General features: G+C 38.7%; 3 protein-coding genes across 3 annotated transcripts; 1 reads left to right on the top strand and 2 right to left on the bottom strand.

Annotated features, from left to right (window-relative positions):
- Positions 1-9,328: 9,328 nt before the first annotated feature.
- On the bottom strand, positions 9,329-10,594 carry LOC117574423 (CLIP domain-containing serine protease B9-like). The gene is made up of 3 exons (XM_034258261.2): positions 10,342-10,594; positions 10,181-10,282; positions 9,329-10,116 (listed from the first exon to the last, which is right to left on the bottom strand). The coding sequence occupies exons 1-3, from the start codon at positions 10,415-10,417 to the stop codon at positions 9,338-9,340; spliced, it is 957 nt and encodes a 318-aa protein (XP_034114152.1). The 5' UTR covers positions 10,418-10,594; the 3' UTR covers positions 9,329-9,337.
- A 3,308-nt stretch (positions 10,595-13,902) lies between these two features.
- LOC117576127 (MD-2-related lipid-recognition protein) lies at positions 13,903-14,467 on the top strand. Its single transcript, XM_034260686.2, has one exon. It carries the CDS (start codon positions 13,938-13,940, stop codon positions 14,400-14,402), a length of 465 nt encoding a protein of 154 aa, XP_034116577.1. The 5' UTR covers positions 13,903-13,937; the 3' UTR covers positions 14,403-14,467.
- Positions 14,468-15,139: 672 nt separating this feature from the next.
- LOC117574490 (adenylate kinase) lies at positions 15,140-16,147 on the bottom strand. Its single transcript, XM_034258328.2, has one exon. The coding sequence runs from the start codon at positions 16,083-16,085 to the stop codon at positions 15,216-15,218; it is 870 nt and encodes a 289-aa protein (XP_034114219.1). The 5' UTR covers positions 16,086-16,147; the 3' UTR covers positions 15,140-15,215.
- Between the last annotated feature and the right edge of the window lie 5,888 nt (positions 16,148-22,035).

Raw genomic sequence — 22,035 nt, 5'->3', positions numbered from 1 at the left:
TCTGTATTGAAACACACCTCAACCGTATTTGGCACGTTCTTAAAGGTCACTTTAAAGTGTTTGCTTAAATGCTGCGCTCACATTTTCATTCATAACTCTCATAGCTCTGAATGCCTAATGCCCTCTAGCATTGTCAGTGATAGCGCCGGTAACGCCTTTTGGACACGGCTGGGCACGGCAGGCGGCCGCATAAACAACAATAACAACAACAATGAAAAAATGTGTGAAATTTTTACCTAAAATAAAAATGTAGAAAATGCCAGGCAAAAGGATGTGTGTGTGTGTTTGTGTGTGTGTAGGCATTAGGATGTTGTGAGCTCAGGGACGCAGTGCGCTATGTCTGCATTTGATTTCCGTTTGCTGTAGAGACACCGAGAGAGGGAGCGAGGGAAGAGGGAGAGGGAGGAATCACACCTCTGCCGACACAGAAGGCAAAAGCGAAGCCAAGCCAAACAGCAATCGCATCCGTATCGGCGGCTTGGGTAGATTTTTCACATGCCGTGGCAAACATTTGGCAAACACATGTGCACCAAAATGTGGCAGCCACCGCGCTGCGTTGCCTGTCACGAGGAGTGCAAAGGCCCGAAAATCTCGATGTCGAGGTTGAGGTTGAGGTTGAGAGCATGCTGTTGTGTATAGCTGTGTATCTAGTAGATGCGATTGTGTGTACCTACGCCTTTTGGTCACTGCCTGCTGTCGACTGCTGTCTCTCCTCTCCTGCCTCCTCCTCTCCTGTCTCCCTTAGAGTTCAGTGCGTCCTTTGTGTAAACAAATCAAATGGACGTGTTTGTTGTTTTTCGCCTCGCGCAGCAACTCAAAATTGGCCAGCAAATGTCTTTGTCAACAGTCAACAGCGCCAAGCAAATTGCCAGCTTAAACAGCCAAAAACTGCGACTTCAGATTCCAGAATATTATGAACTGCTGAGGGCTGAGAGAAAAAAGTGGCAAAACTTTTGCAAATCAGCTGACATTATGAACTTCCGGGCTGCACCAAGCGGAAGTTCATTTTAACCCACAATAAAAGTTTGCATTCTTCAACAGCGGGAGTTCTCACATGTGTGTGTGTGTGTGTGTGTGTGTCTTTTACATACATATTTCCATGTTGATGTGCAAAAGTTTTACTCTTTATAGAAGGAGCATAAAATTTGCATTATTCACTTAAAACAAACAGCAGAGAAAACGCACAAAGCAGCAACAGCAGAGAGCGATGGCAAGGAAAACTCTCCTTTTTGCCTTTTCCTGTGGAAAACACTTTTTGCCGTTATGCACAAACAAACACACAAACAAACAAGCAAACAAATATTAAATGCAAATATAAATGCGCAAGAAAATTGCATGCATTGAGCCAGCCAATCGCATCCATTCAATGACTGAGCTCACAGCCAAACAAATAGCGAAATATTTTGAGAAGCTATCGGAATAAATGGCAGGATATAGCCAGGAGCAGCAACAAGAGCAGCAACAGCAGCAGCAGTAGCTTCAGTAAACAGGATTCGTTGTGTGTGGATAGGGGGGCAACTCCTGTTGACAGGCAACGCATTGAACAATGGAACAAGGTGGCACATGGCTTAAGCAGTTGCCACGTGTCGATGCAGCTGTTGAGTGAATTACCTTTCACGACTTTCAAATGCTCTACTAGGTGAGAAAGCTGTACTTTAACGATAACATTTTTTGAATGATCAAGAAGATTAATAGTAAAACAATTTACCAATTACCAAAGTATTTAAAGAAAGGGAAGAAAAAAATATTAATAAACTCAATAATTAAATACGGAAGATACATTCCATTAAAGTAATTTTCTTACACGATTTTAAAATAATCTACTAGTCAATGAGTGTACTAGTGTTCCTTCATTATTATCATTACTACAATTGAGTAAGACATCTTTTTGTTCACTCTAGATTAGTATTTAAGAAAATAGTTTCAAAAGTATACTAATAACATTGATAGTTTTCTAAGGTGACTTTGAAATTGTGAACATATTAAAAACCCTTGATGTAATGTAAACAAACGATTGAATAAATCATAGACAATATAGTTTTAATAAAATTAAATATTTATTTGGATGACTTTTAAATTATATTTAAAGACACATTTATTTCAATGGCAGACAAATAGTAATAAAATAGAAAAATTATTAAGGCGCTTAAAAAAGTCTTACCTGGCATGAAAGCTTGTCAAAGTCTATATAAATATTTTAACGAATTTAGGCATACTTTTTTTCTATTGAACTGTATTTGAAATTATATATGATTTGATTTATTAAACCCTTGTCTATCACAAATAACAAGCTTCTTTAATTTATAGTATACTTAAAGATTAATCCCGATTTTATAACAATTTCTTTGACAGAATTAATATATTAAACATACTATACTTTTTTGAATACTTAAAATTAATGTAATAAAAACTGTATCTTTAGCATATTTTTTGTAAAGTTTCTTTAATCCGTTTTTGAAATATCGAAATATATGATATTTGAAACTAATACACTTTCGAAAATACAAAGCATCTAAGTTTGGATGACAAACTCTCAAGCAAATTGCCTTTTAAAGTCCTTGAAGTGCCGTTGCCACCTCCGCAGTTAACAGACTCTCAATCCACACTGTGCAAAATCGCCATAAAATGCAACGTTTTTCTAGTTTTCGATTTGAAAGGCAAACTTTTGCTGTTAAACTAACAAATACGAAGACAAACACACATCCAAGCTGAAGACGCCAGCCAGTCAGGCAACGAAAACTTGAGCAGAGATTCCAAGTCCAATTCCGTTTCAGATTCAGATTCCGATTTCGATTCGGTTTCTTAAGCAAGCCACCTCACATATGAGGCGGCACGCATGCAAATTTTGTGCTCAAGGATTCAAGGAGAACAAATTTTTGTCAGAATTTATAGTTCTCTGTTATTTACCGACAGGAAGTGCAATTCACAAATCGTTAGCTACTCGTTCTCTCCCAGCACAGACACACAAATCGAATGCGAAAGCTTTGCTTTCACCTTCCCAGCCTGCAGCTGGTTGTTTGTCTTGGAAAGATGAGAGGAAATATAAAGTGTAAGAGAGAGGGAATATATAGAGTAAGAGACAGAGAAAAGTAGAGATTCTGTGTGGTTGCATGAGCTTGCTTAAGCTTGCCCCACAGCAGAACTTATAATCAACAGCTTTGGCGGCTTAAAACTCAGCAATGAAAATGAAACCCCACAAAACTATTTCGAATATCTGAGTGTGTGTGTATGTGTGTGTGTGCGGATAAGTATTTCAAAATAACATAAGTATCTGTGGCCATAGACTCTGGCATCAGTCGACGAAAACTTTCCTCGTCGTCGACGTCGTCGTGCAATTCCCAAAATGCGGCCCGTGTGTGCATTTAAGCCACTTTTACTGAAACTTCACATTAATTTCAATTTTCTGGCAGTAAAAGTTTTTCATGCACGTCCGCAAATTGCTTTTGGGGGTCCCCTAAAGAACTTTCAAACACTTTGCGGCCAAGAGGTGTGTGTGCCATATATGTTTGTATATACTTCTTACTTCATATATGTGCCATCAGCTTCAATTTGAAGCCTCAAGTATTATTCGATTCGTAAACAAAAAAAAAATAAAAATAAGTATCTCTGTGATGCCGTCAGCTTTCAGTTTTCAATTATTTTGACCACCCAAAAAACTTGATTCGCGGAAAGCACAAGACAAACAAGTGAGAACGAAATGTGAAACGTGCTCAAAATTTGCTGGCATTGCAAATGAATTCTGAATTCACAAATGCGAAGCCCGAAAAAGGCACCTTCCACATTTGATACAGTTGACAGACGCCCCCACACATGTTCGACTGCAGATGATGTCCGACAGCTGTGTGGATGTGTGAGTGCAATGAAATCATTGAGATAAATTTGCATCTGAGAACCCTCATTAGTCTTAATAGTTAAACGAGCAACTGGGCCCATTAATGGAGGCCAGTTAAATTTTATAAATTAGTCCACACATATGAGGCGCACCTTTAAGCTCAAGATATTTGTCTTTGGGTCACTACGAAATTCAACCCAAAACGCACGTTCTCGCCTGTCCCTTTCCCTTTCCCCTTCCATTCTAATCCTTTTATTTGCTTGTTGTGCAACTTGTGAGCTGCTTGTCGTCTGCCTTCAAGTTCCCTGCGGGACCTGCAAACTTATTAGACAACTTTTCGCCCCAGCTTCAACTGAGTAGCAAGCAAACTCTCCAGTGATAAAGACACCCGAATGCCAAACAGCAAAACATTTTCTGTGTCTCATTTACATATGGGATGCTGCAATGTCGAATGGCGGGGGAATTGAGATAGAAAGGTTTCTTAGTCCAATAGTTTCACATGATATACGAGTGCGCTTTCTGAGTGTTTCAGATATGACAAGCACTATATTTTAGTATACCTTTTATTCCTTTCACACACGATAGAGTTTTGTTATCTTTCGTTCACTTCTTAGTGTAAGCAAGCATTTCTTTCTTATCTGCACACATGTATTTTTGGAATGGACATCTATTGTAATCTTGCTTCGTCTGCAGCTACCTGCTGGCTTATCAGCCACTTCATTGGTTTATTGAACTGCAACGCCTACAAGTATTATACTATAATACTTTAGTCTGGGATTCAAGATCAGCTTAAAGGCAATGAATCCCTCATCTTTTGTTCTTTCTGTTTGAGTATATGAAAAAATATGTAATATATAAAACGTGTGTACTAAACAAAGAAAAATACTGAAGGAAGTATACAAATTATAGAAAGAAATATGTTTTTTCATTACACTTTTAATACACATAAAACATATTTAAATTTTGTGTATTTCTCAATCCAACATTGACTTGTAGTGCCATATTTAATGAAGATTTTCATGTTGATCGATTTAGAGATTTAATGTAATACAAGAAGCATATTTAAGCTTGTTAATAACTTGTTAATTTAATGTACAAGTTGAATTCATTATTTAAAGAAAATTGTTGCTAAACACATGACATTTATTTATTATATAATAAGTATGAGAAACTTATTTTCAAAATAATATCTTATATATTTAAACTTGTTATTTTCTTAAGCGCATAAGACAAACTATATAAAAGATGATAAGCTTATATTAATTTAATATTTTATTATTGAAAATTTTTTGATTTTTTGAATTTTACGATAGATTTGATCAAGTTAAATTTGAAAACAATATTTAATATAGAAAATATTTCTATTAAACAAAGAATATTTCATAGAAAAATATAAATAGCGTGAATACATTTAACTATACATTTTCTTACTTCATAAAACATATTTATATTTTGTTTGTTTCTCTGCACAAGATTGTCTTTTACTGTCTAAATTAATGTAGATTTTAATGTTAGAAATTTTTTTTTATATAAACTTCAATTAAGCAATAATAATATAGTATGTTCATGGTTACCTTATTATATTAATATTGTATTATATGTATTTAATCTTTTAATTTTCTTATAGTAAATGCGGAAAAAATGTATTTAAGAAGTAATGTGTTATAAATAAGAAAACTATATAAGAAATTATATTTTCTATATCTATGTCCACCGTGTTCTATTTGTTGCCTTATTTGTATGAATTACAGAATTTATTTTAAATTATTTTAATATTTATCTACTAAATACATGCATTTATCTTATATGTCCTTGAGCTGCCAACAAAGTGCAGACAACATTGTTGCCTCACAGAAACAGCAGCAACTTTGCAGCTTGCCAAGTTCAATGCTTGTGCATTATTAGTTTACACCTGGCACAAAAATGCAGTCGGGGGCGCGCCTTGGACCACGTTTCTAACCTCGAGACGATGCCGAGCACTGGCGCTGAGATCAGATGAGATGAGCGATGAGCGAGAAATACGCTAAAATGGCAACCTCGCCTCGACCACCCAGAGTGTTTGGCTTTTTGCAAAACAAACAGAACGTCAGTCAAAAATGGCAAACGGAGCACAAAAACTTGGGAGAATCAACGAAAATGTTGCTGCATTCGCATTTTCAATGTTTCAATCATGGGCCGGGCATAAATAGCCGATCCGTGTGTTTATGTTGGCAGCACTTGAAATCGAAGGCACCGCAGACCACCCAGTGGCAAGCGAAGAAGATGCCTCCGACTGTTGTTTCTCACTGGCTGCCCTAAAAAGTTTGAAATTAATTACAATTAAAAGTTTTGTGCGGCCCACAACACAACGCAACACCTTGGCCAATAAAATTGAAATTTATGGGTCACACATGAGTTGAGCGGAGAGTCTTAGTTTTAGTTGCCTTTATATTAATTGCCAAAAACTGAGAGACGGCTGCCTTGTGGTCGACAAAATGCGTAGCAAAGGAAATTTGTCTTGCTCCAAAACAGTGGACCGCAAGCCAAGAAGACATTAAGGCATACCTCCACACACACACACACACACGAATCCGGGACTGATTCATTTAACTACTTAAGCTATTATCCCGCATCTGGGCAGAGAAAAAGGGTTTCTGCTTTCCTGCCTGATAAATTCACAGTTTTTCCATTCAAAATGTAACCGCTGTGTGTGTGTACTTCACCTAAGTGTTGCCTCGCTGATAAGCCAAGAAGTGCGGCCCAAAAGAAAAGGGGGCGTGTGTATGTGTGTGTATGTGTGCCACATGTGCCACACTCCCTGATGGAAACCACATAATAATTCTCGAGAACAATGTAAGCGTCAATTGTGCATGGCCAAATGTGTGTGTAAGGATTCCATGTGTGTGTGTGTGTATGGGTTTTATCTGTATGTGGGTTGCTGCTCCACGGAGACGTTGCCCACATTTCTGCAGATGCAAAACGTCCAGGGACAAAGGCAGAGAACGTCGACGACGACGACGACGACGGCACATGCCACACGTCAAGTCGAGAAATTTAAATTAAAAACCTTTTTGCATGAAATATTTTTGTTGCTATTATATGCGAGTATTATGCTGGCTGCTGTTGTTGTTGTTTTTGATATTGCTGTTGCAACATATTGCAAGCGCTTTGCCAGTTGCAGAAAACTAACAGAGAAAAAAGTCATGTTTAGCAGTTTAAATAATGATTAAAACAAGGAATCCTTGAGATTTTTAATTACATATTTAGAGCACTAGTTTGAATTCGTTTTGAGTGTAGCCAAAAATTTGGAACAATTGTGGCATAATAATAAAATAAATTCAGTGAAAAATGCCGTAGCAAATACTTTCATTAGGCAAACATTTTTTAGGATTTCACGGCACATATTTCATATATCTCTTTTTATAAAAAAGTGTCTCACATAAAATTAAACATTATTAAAATTTTAACTAATTAGAAAACCCTATTTCTGGATATTATAAAACAAATATTTATCACATAGGAAAAGCATGAAAGAATTTTAAGCATTCTGTAAAATAAGAATTAAAATGAATAATATCAATGAAGGTAATCAAGATATAAGTTTTTAGGGAATAACATTAATAAGCATTTTTGAAAATAACAATAATATGAATAAATTAAATCAGTATTGCACTAAATATATATTAAATAGAATGGATACTAAATAAAATAGAAACCTATTAAGATAAATCTATATAAGAAATATTTGTTATGAACCATATTTAATACTAAATGATAATTTCCACCATTGTTAGAATGCCTCATTAATCATGCAATTCTTTGCAAGAAATATTACGGGCTAGCATTGTGAAAAGAACTGATAAAAATGCATTACTTCAACTATTAGTAACTTACACTTCAAAGACTAGTGATAAAAATAGTACTACCCGTAGTATTTTTCTATGAGCAACAAAGAAATACTGCGTGAGCTCAAACCGAAGCATATGAATTTCTTATTGGGTTTATCAGCTCAGAGGCGCATCTGAAGGTTTCATGCAATAAATAAATCTACTTGAGCTCGAATGTTTAGCCTCGGAATGCCTATAAAAGTAAATCAGCCTGATGGTTTTATTTTGTTCTGTTGTTTTTTTTTATATATGTATGTGCATAGTATTTCTTTGTGGCAATTCTTTAGCTGAGTTTTGTGTTTTCTATGTTTTTTTTTTCACATATGCTCCGTTTGTGGCGCCAATTAATTTGTGTGCTTAATTCAGCTAATTATTCCAGGCAATAAAATTCTCAATAGATGCGTAGATTGTTCTGCATGGTGGCATGAGGCAAGCTGAACTCAACTGAGCTGGTTTGGGGTCACGTCGTCGACACCTAAAGCAGCTAGCGAAGACATGAGCTGAGAGCTGCGAGCTGGGAGCTGGGGCACGTGTCAGAGAAGGACAAGGACACGTTCAGGGACACTTTTAATTCAATTCGCAAAGGTTCCTTGGCTCTCTTACTTTTTTTTTGCTCTCTGCATTTTTTTTTTTTATATTTAGCTTAACAAAGCAAATAAAAATAGAAATAAAAAAAAGCAAAGGCGACATTTAAATTCAAATTGTTCAAGACGCTGACGAAGATGCCGGCGCCACACGTCGGATTAATTTTATGTGCGCCAAGCAGGACGATCCTTGGCTCCGTTTGTCGTTCTCCTTGTCGCTGTCGTCGTTGGCTTCCCTTGGCGTCGTTCAATTAGAGTCAACCGGGGGGGAGAGATTGGGAGGGGGGGAGGCGGACTGGGTGAGTAGAGTGTGGGTGATGCTTTTTGGGCCATTGCCATTGGCTGTGCGAGCAGCCATGCAATTGTTAAAATCGAATTAAGCCACGGTGTCGCATACTTTTGATCTCCTTGACGCCGCCAACGTCGCACAGCCAATGAAATGTTGCAAAAGCAGTCTGCCAATGTCCTTACGTTGTCCTTGCCTCAGAGTCAGAAGGTAGCTCCCTTTCTCTCTCTCTCTCTTTTACTCGCTGAGCTCCTTCAGCTTTTATTCGACTTTTTTCTGTTGTTGTTGTTGGTTGCGATTGCGATTTCGGTTTCAATTTCAGTTGCTGGCGCAAATGAAATTAAATGAAGATTAGTCGTGTGCTCGCTACCAGATTATTCCAAGAAATAAAAATCCTCACGATACGAGTACACATTGAAGCACTCATTTTCCCGCTCCCCTTTGCCATTTGAGTACTCATTATTTTTTCGTTTTCTGTTTTGCTTCTCAACTACTTCTGTCTTTGGCGGCTCTCATGGCTTTCATTTGCCTTTTTATGGCGCTTGAGGTGATTTGGCCCCGAAAAAGTTCGCCGCCCCCATTAGAAAGGCAAGGAAAAGGGGGCGTGGATACAAGTTTGACATTAGCGTTTTGCACAATCACAAGCTACATTTGCTGCACAAATGATGGCCAGCTTTTAGCCAAGATACAAAACATTAAGCTAAGAACCTGTGCAGCTAAGCTACATATAATTGAGTAAGATACAACAAAATTCATTTGAAAATATATTTTATTTTGCATTCACTATTCGCGTTGAGTGTTTCTCATATCGCACCAAGTGTGCGGGAATTATCGTTGGCAGCGTGCTTGTCTCAATTCTCGTACTTTTCTCGATCCATTCGATGTGCGGCTGAACTCTGATGAAAATCAGAGAATTATTCTGATTCGTCATCGTCTGCAAAAGTCCAGCAAGATAATAACTTTGCGGTTTCGCGCTCTCCACATTCACGCCCATCAGCGGAGAGCCGCTCACCAGGGGCGTGGTCTGATTGCTGTTGCCACAGAGGGGATTCACCGTAAATGCCAATGCGGCACGAACATAATTTTGTCGCATCAACGTCTCGCGGCAACGCATCGTTTCCTGCAATTGTGTCACTGCCTTCAGCTTGTAACCAATGTTCTCATCCACAGCGAAACCGGCGTAAATAAAATATTGTCCACTATACGTGATTGTTTTGCGAGCATGCAAACAAATCGGACTGATGAAGTTGCTAAATGTGACGGGTTGAATCAGCTTCAAGATGCTCAGATTGTTCGCCAACATTCGTTCATCGTAGTTCGGATGTATAATGATCTCATCGATGGCCATGAGCAGCGGCTCTTGATTGCAATTTTGTCGGGCATCACAATCGCGTTCCACGAAGGGATTCGTAGGATTCCAATCGCCCAAGAGCACCCAACGCACAGGCTCTGCTTTCAAAGCTACTTCATTGAAACACTGGGCAGGTGCCAAGAGATGTTGACGAGTGATCAAGATAGCCAAACATTTGTAGGCAATGCCACGATCCGCTGAGAGAGAGAGATAAAGAATAATGAGAGTGTTTCTTCGCTCGTATCCGTCATCTTAACATACTCTCATAGCCCACTCTGGCAATCCAGGGATGTTCATTCAAGTCAACAACATTGCTGCGATTCGCAAAGCTCGCCTCCTTCAAATAGCCGCAATTCGGTTCATCTGCTAAGTGAATTATTGTTTAATAGTTGGAACTATTTTTAATAGATTTTCGGGTTTACCCTGCGCTAGCACAACTTGCTTCAAGTTGACAACTAACAGCAATAGCTGCCAAATTTGAGTAGCCGATAGTCTCATGCTCTTTTCTTAGGCAACCGCACAAAACAACTGAATGAGATCATTTTACGTTTAAGTGAATATTGAGTTTGTTTTTGTGTTTATTTGTATAATCAAAAATAGCTCTCTTATCAGCCGGTTGTCGTCAATGAGAAGCAGTGACTCTTAAGCTTGAAATTTTGTGAATTAAGGTTTCATCTTCCGAAATCGCTCTCCAATCTCTATGCATATTTCCTGGCCTTAGAATTCTGAGAAATTTTTGAATAAGTCAAAAAATTACTTTTGCTTTGCTAGAGTTATTTTTTTTTATATATCTTTTTTTTTTTTCATTATTATTAATTTTTTGTCGGTTCCTTGCCTGGAAAATTTAGTTTTTTTTCTTTTGGCTTTCTTCACGATTATCCACCATTTAATTAACCCTTTTCACGCCTTGGTCAACTGCTTTAACACGTGTTCAATTAAAAAACTTGTCGTTAATTGCAAACCAATTTGCTTTCATCACACAACTGCCACTGGACACTTGGCATGTTGTTCTGCCTGTTTCTCGCCTGTCTCAGGCTGTGGACAACTCTCTCAACTTTGTGCTCAGTTCTTTTGCTTGGCTGATGAGCAGCAGCCGCTGGTGTTGACATTTTTTGCATATTAATTGAAGAAAGACAAGGCAACGTCGTCGTCGTCGTCGTCGTCCTCGGCCACCCTTGGCTTAATTTGCGGTAAGTTCATTAAGTAATAAAACATAAATTTCATTTTTTTCCATCTTTGCAGTACTTCGTTTTTTTTTTATCGTTATACACCCCATCAGCTATAGCTTTTTTTTTATAATGTTTTGCATATTTCTTTAATGAATTAATTCTGTTTTGGTTTTGCTTTTGGGATTTTTTCTGTGTTGTGTTGATTCACCGTTCAGTGGACTTTGATAAAGGCGCAAAGTCGTGTCCGATAAAAAGGCCAACGCAACAACGCGGGGAAATGATAAAGAAAAACAAGTAAGAAAGTTACAGTCGAGTGTGCTCGACTGTGAGATACCCGCTACCCATTTTTAATAAAGGCAAAATATTGCGGTATCATTTTCAAAATATTCCGAAAATACTAAAAAATACTAAAAAATATACCAAATGGTATGTTTGGTATATCGATGTAGTACACCATTCAAAATATACCATAAACGGCACAATGTGCCAGATTGTCGGCCAAAGCAACTCAGACCCCTAGTAAGTAGGCGTTTTTGCCCATACAAAAGTATTTCTTTAATAACATCCACAATTTTTATCTGAACGCAACCAAATTTTCAGGAATCATAACTATTACAGTAATTATTATATATACCAAAATTCGTAGCTCTAGCTTTAAAATTACACTTGTTATTCGATTTTTTTGATTTGCGGGGGCGGAAGTGGGCGTGGCAAAAATTTGAAACAAACTTGATCTGCGTGCAAACATAACAAATGCTGTCGAAAAAAAATTATAGCTCTATCTCTTATAGTCTCTGAGATCTAGGTGTTCATACGGACGGACGGACGGACGGACAGACGGACAGACGGACAGACGGACAGACGGACAGACAGACAGACGGACATGGCTATATCGTCTCGGCTGTTGACGCTGATCAAGAATATATATACTTTATAGGGTCGGAGATGCCTCCTTCTACCTGTTACATACATTTCCTGCCGGCACAAAGTTATAATACCCTTCTACCCTATGGGTAGCGGGTATAAAAAAATAAAAGTTCTGTTTTCATAATTTATGCGGAAAAAACAAAAAACACAGTCGGGGAAAAGCGGAAAACGTGTTTTCATCAACTTTGACTGGACTCTCGCTTAATTATGCGCTTGCCGCAAAACTTTTCTATCAATTTTTGTGTGTGGTGAAACTTGTTTTTGAGCATTTCGCGTTAAAATAACATGTTTTGCATTCGAAACATTTTCAATATTTATTTGATACTTTTGGATGATATTATGTATTATTTTTCCCCAAATTTAATTGCCTCCTTTGGGCATGATAAAAATGTTGCATCAAATTGCTGCAACACTTACACGACGAGTGCCCTGTTAAAGTGTGTCGTGATCGGGGTCGAGATTGTAGTTGGGGGTAAACATATTTTATTTGACACGATGTATTCTTTGAAATGTTGTCACTTTTTTTTTTGGCTTGTGTGTGTAGTCAAATTTGTTGCCGTTTGCTTTGTTGACATATGTGCCCGCAAATGAGCCGTGCAATTGCCTCGTCGTGGCCTGTCAATACAGCTACAGATCTCTCTAGCTCTGACTGCATCTTCAACTACAAGCTGCGATGCATTCAAGATTGAGGAATTGAAGTGCACTTCTCTCGCGGGAATTGTCTCAAATTTCCGACGTGCGCACAGCTTGTGACTGACAACAGTTTTGTCTGTCTATTCGTCAGTCTGTCCCTCTGTCAGACCGTCTCCATGTGACTGTTGCCCCATGTTTTGTCTCTCTGCCTCTGATAAGCGTGTCGATATACGTGCCGTATGGAGCACACAGGAGAGACAGCTTACACTGTGCAACAAAGATAGAGCTGAGATTTGCTGCAACTATAAACACAATTTAGTAGTTAGATTGTATTAATATAGATTTAATAAATAAAAAAGAAACCATTAAAGCGATAGTCTACACTGTGCAGCAAAAGCTGGGGACGTTATTTAAATATTAATATTTATCTCAGTTCGTAGATTAAAGAATATTAATGTATATAAATAAATTGATGTTGTTACAGTTATTTTTTAATATTTTCAATGATTCTAAAGTTATTACAAATTTAGTTAGGTTAATTCGTAATTTGTTTTCTATTCGTTCGATCCAAAAACTCGGAAACTGCGGATAATCTGTATATTCTATTTTATATTATTAACGCAAAAACAAATATTTCAGATATTCCAACATTTACTAGTTGCCATATACATAAATATTTTATTTAACTGCTGTAATATATTACAGAAAATGTTCTTAAAAAATTGAAATTAGAAATTTAGCGTATAATTCATATTCTTTTTTCTGACTATGCCGAAAATTTCATCAAGATCGAACAAAAACTAGTTATCAATAAAAGTATTTGTTAAAACTTTCTTTTGAGCTAAAGGCAACAATATCGATGTCTCTTCACTTCCAAAACCCAAAACTTTGTTGCCTAGTGTAGGTCTGACAAACGTCTAACCGAGTGTCAGCCTGTCAACAGACAAATAGTCGAGTCTGTACAGTATTGTGTGTATGCTAATGAATAGTTCTTGCCGGGGGCAATTAGTTGAGGTAACTCAACGGAGTAAAACGTGGACTACGCGCCATCGACTAATCAGTTTGCTGCTCAATAACTCAAGTGTCCTTATCTGCGCTGTTCGATGAATGCGTGCATGCATCAGAGCTCGGTAGCGACTTATCAGTGACGCTGTTTATAGTTCACATATTTGACCTGCAGATGATAAGCGAAAGATGAGAGATGAGAGAACGCAGCCAGCGACTAGAGTCGACGATATGATTGATCATCCCAGCGATCGTCGCATTTCGTTTTCAACCTTTAACGCGCCATGTTGCATCAAACGTCGTTGCTGCTGCTGCTGTTGGCCGCCTTCGCCAGCGCCGAGATAGTCAACTTTCAGAATTGTCCCGACAGCGTCGATGTGTGCCCCATAAATCAGGTGCGTGTGGATCCCTGCCCCCAGGCCGCAACCCGCGCCGCTTGCCACATTCGTCGCCGCCGTCCGACCACGATGAGCTTTGATTTCACGCCCTCATTCGATGCAGAGCGTCTGGAGGCGAGTCTCGGCTGGGCCAAGAGCGACACCGAAGAGTTGCCGCTGATCTCAATGGAGCGTGATGCCTGCAAGTCGACCACTTGCCCCGTGCAAGCTGGCAAGCAGCAAACCTATTCGCTGGTTGTGCCCATCGAATCGAAGTTCCCCATCAGTCCTTATACCATTCGCTGGGCTCTCAAGGATCCGGTTAGTGGCAAGCGTTGTTGCTTCACCGTTGACATCAAGGTGACGAGATAAAAAAAAAGAAATCGTGTACTTGCGAATATTAAATGCATTTGCTTTATTTTGTGAAACCGAAACAATTATGTGCGTTTTTCTTTTGATTATTATTATTTCTTTCGACGACTCTCTTGGGGGTTTTAAGCGTAAGTATTGCGTCATAGTCATCAACCTGCAATGCTAATTAAACAATGTCCAAGGCCTCGGGGCAGCGTTAAATCAACAGGGAGTAAAAAACTTTGATTGAACTTTTGGGTGCCATAAAAACGGCTGTTCTCCCTCCCGTCTCTCTGCTTGCCACGTTGTATATACAGTTTTTTTTTGTCTCGGCTACTTATCAGCGTCGTCAAACAATTAAAAATTGAGCACTTAAGTTTGTGGTCATAAAATCATTTGTTTTTCTTGTTGTTTTTATTGTTTTTTTCTACGCATTTTCCGCCGCTTGTCGCAGTGGTGGAAAATTCAAATAGCAATAATTTTAAATCACTTTTTTGCTCTCAATTTTTTCTGTGTGTGTGTTGTGTTTACCTAAATGAGAAAATGTTTACGCTTTTTTTTTTCGTTCTTTCGTCAGACTATTTGAATTTTTGTCGAACGAGAAAGAAAGCTGATAAGCACAGCATTTTTGTGCCACGACCCCAAAAAAAAAAGAGAAGAGAAGAAAAAAATGAAACAACAACCACTTGAGTAAATAATAAACAAAAACAAATGACAAACGAAATTATGAAAACACGGGTTTCTTTGCCCGGCAAGTTTGTAGCGCGCATATTTCATAATTTATTGCCGAACTGGAGAATTGTAATTGGAGAAGCAGAAAATCAAGTACGTCATTCAATCGTGAGCGCTGCTCTCGCCGTATTTACAGCCGAGGACATAAGGCGTCTTGGTCAACTGCGACATGATCTCGCACTTGACATTCTCAAAGCAAGCTGTGGCATCCACATAGAGCACCTCACGGCGATGACTAAGATACGAGTTGAGCAGCGATTCACTTTTGCGAAACTGTTGCATCTGGCGATCCAAATAAAGCATTGTATCCTGCGGACTTGGCTTATAGGCGCGCATCAATTGACGCATTCTCGCCATATGCTCATCGATCTGTAGGAAGACGAAACGATTTGGAGGCACTGTGAAGTTCTCGAACAGTTCACGAGCTTCACAGCTATTGTTCGGATAATTGTAGAGTATCCAACCGCGATGCAGTGCATCCTCCTTGAGCAAACGGGCTTGTATTATATTCCCTATGGCCTCGGAGCGCATCACAACATTATCCTGCTCGATGCCAGCCTGCAGCTGCAAAGCATTCGCATCCTGTCGCCGGCCATTGATGTGATGATAAGCGAGAGTGTCTGCATCCAAGATGAGCAGATTCCATCGCTCGGCCAGCGCATGAGCCAACGTGCGACGTCCCGAACCTGCTCGACCGTGCATCACAATTCGATGATAGAAGTTCTTGGGTAGTTGGTAATAATCTCCGGCTATGCCTAGATGAAAGGCATTCAGTGCCTTGGAGTACACATCTTGGGCAATGCGACGTATGTTTTCACCTAGCCATTGACGCACATCTGGCACGGATTGCAGCGACAACTCGGCCAGCACACGGCTCATAATCTCCATCAGCTTGTGCTTCTCTATGTAGAACATAAATCCAGCACTGTATTTCACAATCATGGACTTGTCCAATTTGCTGGGATAGGACATGGTTTTAAAGTTGGTATGGTAAATATTTTAGCTTAGGAAATGTTGTTGCAATATTGTTATTTTTATATAATTTTTAAAATTAAATTGTCACTACACACTATGACTTTTTAATAGAACGAAAACACATTTGAAATGACAAATTAAGAAATTAAACTTAGATTTATAAAACAATATTCTAAGAAAGCGTGGAATATACATATTAAATTTGATAATTTGTAATATTCAATTATATTTATTCAACTTACCTAATCCCATCGTAGCAATAATGATTTTAAAGCATTCGTCCAACTATTGCACAATAGTTTGCAATTGAACTGGTATTCTTTTGGTAATATATTATTTTTATATATTTTCTGCATAACAGTTTTACTAGATGTATTTAGTAGGATGAGAACTCTGACAAACAATGAAGGTAAAATATAAAGGTTCACATTTAGGAACTATTTAATTAGAAAATGCTTACAAATTTTAGGTTTTGATTGGTTATTTGATTATTTTTCTAATTTATTCGGAAATTTAATAATACTTCCCATGGCGAATTTATCAATGTAGCATTTGTATTTTATCAGTATTAGACATCATCAGGTTTTCAGGACATTCGAAAGCTTTATGCTTAAAAATTGGTAATAAAAGTGATAAATATTCGCCCTTTCAATTAAAATAAGCAGTTCTTAATTGCCTAGTGACCACTGTAGTGGTCGCTTTATACCGCTTTTGTTTAGCTATCATTTGAGCAACTGTTTGTTGCTTATCCCGTTGATTATCTGTTATTATACTGTCCCAAGAGTCATTACCATTAGGCCAACTGTCCGAGCGTAGAGTTCTTTCACTCTCAGTATGGAATGGAATGAGTTGGAATGGGCAATTCATTGCACATATTAATTACATCCGTTACAATATTAGAAAATGGCGCGCAGTTCCGGGCAGAGAAAGGCAAGTGAAGCCAAGACTGGCAATAATGGTCTGGCTAATGTGTTGCCAAGGCGGCGCTGTAAATTGGCATCCACATCGCCACATATATGAGAACTGTTCTGTTCTATTCTGTTCTGTGCTGTGCGTTGGTGACAATATTTTGCTGCGAATTATGACAGCTCTTTTGTCTGAGCGCGCACATTAACAATTTAAAAAGAACGTTCTCTTGGTCTTGGGTTTGGCCAAGAAGCAAAGTGTTGCCAAATGGCTGTCATACTTTATATTGTCTTATGAAGCTCTCTCTCTCTGGTCATGTCTTGGTCTTGGGCTTCATCCTTAGCCGGAGCTAAGCAAAAATGCAAGCATGCCACTATGCATAGTCATATAACGAGAGTACTGAGTACTTGTTTTATATGTATGTGGGTGGAGTGGCTAATAAAAACTGGAATTCTATGAAAAATTGTTTCCTGTTGCCATGTTGTGCTTGGCTGTGACCATATTGTTATGCCAAATATGCTGTTAATATCTTGCACATACATAATAATATTGTGCATAGTGCATTTGGCTTTTGGCTTTACATCTCGACTCGAACAGCTGCCGCTTAAAGTTGACTCACTCATTCTATATCTTTTTAATCATATAATATATGCATATATGAATGGCTTTTGGGCAAAACGCAACAACTTTTTAATTAAAGTCAAAGCAAAAAGCGAAATGGCGTTTCTCGCGTTTTTCGTTTGAGATGGCGACAGCAGAGCCGAAAGCAAAGCTCAAATGTGCTAAATTACATTTCATCAGCGCAACGTATAGCGTGTCCTTTATTTTTCTTCGCTTTTTATTTTTTTAATCACTCGCTGACTGAATCAAAAGGCATAAACCATACACAAATAAATCTGGCACATCGTTACTCTCCTCAGACGCAGTTTCGCTTATCAAAAAAAATATTATATATACTATGCATATAAAAAAATTGTGATGTGAGGCGGTTTTTTTCTATGCGACAGACTGCGCTGATTGAATGTACAAGCTGCCCGCAAAAAATGAGCGCACCCAAATGCTCAGGCAAGAACATTCGTATAAAGAGAAGACTCATCTGACTCAGCTGATAAGCAGCAAGCAACGAGTGACGACGCTTCGTGCTTGGCACTTGACTGAATGATTGGTCAGTGCTCAAGTTTTAGTTTTACTCGTTTAGATATTTTGTGCTGCGCACTTTGCTTGCCGCACACTTTAAAGTTTGCCGCATGAAGCCAGTGAAATCACATCAACTTTATCGCCGCCGACGCCGCCGCAAAGTCAGCGGCCCTTTGGGTTGGCGGCACTTGCAGCCTCAGCGTCTGGCGTGATGTGTTGTTATCTGCGCCCTGCGTTGTTGCCACACACTTCCTGCGGAAGCCTTGTGTGTTGCACCGTGCACCACCGTCTCTGCATTAACATATAATCATTTCATTTCGCCATTCATTTCATATTTTATCAACCGCTTCGGTTATCAGTCAAACTGCGCGCCTGCATTATGCTGGTCACAAACATTGAACAATTAAAAAACGCGGCAAACAACAATTGCTAGTCAACTGGCGTTTTCCCTGGAGTTGCATGCCTCAAACACACGAACACAAACACAAACCACACATCAACAAGCGCGTCCACACCTACAAAAGGTCTTTTTTTTGTGCCACTCTTCGACAATTTGCCATTGACTGCCAATATTTTTGTGTGGCTCATTTTTTTCGCACATGCGAATAAAAAAGTGTAGCATACTTTGCAGCTGCGGCACGTGAGGCATTGTCCTGTGTGCTGTCCTCTCATGTTGGCTGCCTTCAATTATGCAGCAATTGAAAAATTACTACGTGTACAGCTATTTTTTTTGTTTTCATTGCGATTTGTTGAAGGGTTGCCTTAGTTGAAGCACACAGAGAGAAGGAGAGAGAGAAGGGTGAGGCACATACACAACAGGTTTTAAATTTGTCACCACAACAAACAGTGGGCGAAAAACAATATGAACAGCAACGACAATGCTGTCCATGACAATCGCCAAATGAAGCACAAATTTAATTACGCAATTTTATTGGATTAACAGCAACCTGGCTGCCTGGCTGCCTGGTTGGCAGTCGACTGGCTCCATGGCGCATAAAAACAAATTTAAATAAGCCACACACACTCTCCCACTTCTCACACACACATGGGCAGCTGTTCAGCCCCAAACTCCGGGGCAGAAGATTTTCCATCTTTTCCTGCTTCTAGTCGCGTAGGTGAGCCGTAAATTTGCGCGCCATTGTTGCCCCTTTTTGTTGTTGTTGTTGACGCCAATGTTGTGTGTGTCCCGGCCACATGGCCAACGACAACAACAAGAACAACGGCAACGACTAACGTTATCTTCCTTTTTGGCCTTTCACTTATGCAAACGGAACATTTGAAAAATATGTTGGCAGGATAAACAGAACGGCAACAAACTGCAGCTGATGCCAGTCGCCATTTTACGGCGGCCAACTCCAACTTCATTTGCACTGACATTTTAATGAGTATGCAACGTGCAACCGGCAACGTGCAACCGGCAACGTGCAACGTGCAATGCCTGCTACTGCAGACACGGTCCAAAAAAGCCTTGTTAAATTCATTAGTAAAACGTTGCACCTCAACGCACAGGCAGCAGCTACAACTCCGCCTCCTCTGAGAGACAGGCCGTGACTGCCACACGTTTGGCATCATGTTGCCGCACACGAAATTAAAACCCCACACTACACACACACACACACATTCAGCCTGCCTCCCTTCGGTTCACAATCTGTGGAACAACATGACATGATACCGATACTAAACTGACACTTTGACATGGACTTAACCCTAAAAACGCTTTGTTGGCTTTATTGGTGTCGGTTGCCGTGCCGTTCCGTGCCTTGCAACATTTTTGGGGGCGGCGGCGGCATGTGGCATGACGTGGTGGCAGAGTCAGCAATACGCGACGGCCAAAGGTATCCACTTGATTTTTGCACTAATTTACGTGGATTAAACGCTTGTGTGTGCGGCTCGCTTGTGACCTGGGTATTATGTTTAAATACCTTTTAATTGACAATTTGTGTTCAGCATTTGATGCCTGACGCTTGATTTTGTTTAATACTCTCCAGCTAATAGCCAAAAAGGGCCACAACATGTTCGTTTAATCTTGCTTGATTCATTGCTTAAAGGTTAATTGAATCAACTTTTATACCATGTACTTTAAATGCATATTAAATTTAGTTTCTCAAGTTATTCAAATTAAGTTTCTTAATTTATAAGTTTTGTCGGTAAGTTTTTTTTATCGCTTGCAGCATCTTTAGCTGCAGGTAGACTGGAAACTCATTTGTATGCCACAAGTTCGTGCAACTTTTAATTTGCGCTAACAATTCGTATCGAATCGTATCATGGCTCTCAATCAGCCAAGAGGGCTGTTAGCAAAACCTCAACAAGTCAGCAAGTTGGCCAAATACAATGCCAGAGAAGTGTGCTAAAAGCGATGGTGAAAATAAGCTGCAATAGTTTTAAGTAATATGTGACTAGAAGATACCCTGCAAATGGGATTGAAAAGGATTTAAAAGTTAACTCTGAAATGTAAGGTCTTTTGTAGTAAAAACATCTTTTCGTTTGATTAATTCAATTTAAAAAAGTATTTTTTTTTCGAACGTAAATAAAATTTAGCTTACATTCATGAAATATATATGTATTAATATAATAACAATTATATAAGATATCTATTCTTTTGATTCATTTAATTTAAATTAAGAGTTTTGTTGCTATAGTTTCTTTAAATAATTTCTTTCAGATAACTTAATTTACACTAAGATATTTTGTCTGTATTCTTTTTTTACTTCACACAATATTTCCGTGATATTTTATATATTATGGAAATTTATATTTTTTAAAATGCATTCGAGTTTATTTTTCTCAGTATTCTCTCGTGTATTTCTAGGGTATTTTGTATGTTCGCAAAAAAAGTGCTTAAATCAGCGTCTATTTTTTTGTGTCATTGCTCAACACTGTCAAAGTTTCTGGCCGAAGCGGTTTATGTGGGCAGCGCTTAGCTCAAGTTGCCGCACGGTGCAAGGAAACGCGACGTGAGGTTTTGTTGCCGCCAAAAGTCGTCGTCTAATTGAACCCAACAGATATTTTCAATTAGCAGCAAAACATTTGTGCGCTAAAAAACTTTTATTCAATTTTTATTTTTTTTTGTGTGCTGCTATTTTTTTGTGTTGCGTTTTTTCGCAGCTCCTGCTGTATTTTTATTTTTTGTACAGCACCTTGAGCCAAATTCCTGCGGGGCGAACACGTCTGGACACTGTTGGCCAAATAAAAAAGGCACCTTAGTGCACAAAACTTTGTCTAAAAGCGGACTGCAAAACTTTTAATGGCATTAACAGGAAGAAGTAAGGAGAAAAAATACCTAACGAAACGGCGACGCTTTAAGTTTTGAGTTTTCTGTATGTGTCTGACGTGAAAAGGTGGCCAAAAAGCGATTGCAAACTTGGCTATTGAATTTGTTTGTCAAAGTCTGCAGCGATGCCTCGTCGTATTTGTGGCTGACGCATAAATCATTTGACAATATTTTTATGCGTTGCGTAAATTTAATTGATAAAAGTGTTGCACTCGTTTGCCCAGCAGTTTTGCTGGTTAGTTTTTCGGGCCAAAATGCAAATGCAAAATGCGCTGCGTGCCTGACGAGGCAGCCAAAAATGACTACAAAATGCCCAAAATCTACAACTTGAGATAAGCGTCGAGTTCAAACAAACTAATTCAAAGTGCGCCACTGCCAAATGTGCCGCAGACTCCGAGAGCGAGTGAGACAGGAAGTGAGTAAAGGAGAAGGAGAGACTGCGTGAGTTGGTTCAGTGTACAGTGGGGTGAATAAACAGTTTAAGAAAGGAATTGATATTTTTGTTTTGGTTGATTTATTAAAGATTTTAACTTGATAGAAAATGTGTTTTACATAGATTTGTATAATCGAATTTCATTTAAAAAATTTGAAATTTATATATTTATCATCGTTTTGATTTTAATTTTCGTTTAC

Source organism: Drosophila albomicans, chromosome 2R (assembly GCF_009650485.2).
Source record: "Drosophila albomicans strain 15112-1751.03 chromosome 2R, ASM965048v2, whole genome shotgun sequence".
NCBI lineage: Eukaryota > Metazoa > Arthropoda > Insecta > Diptera > Drosophilidae > Drosophila > Drosophila albomicans.
Note: the sequence above shows the minus strand (reverse complement) of the source record. Positions and strands in the feature narration are given on the sequence as shown.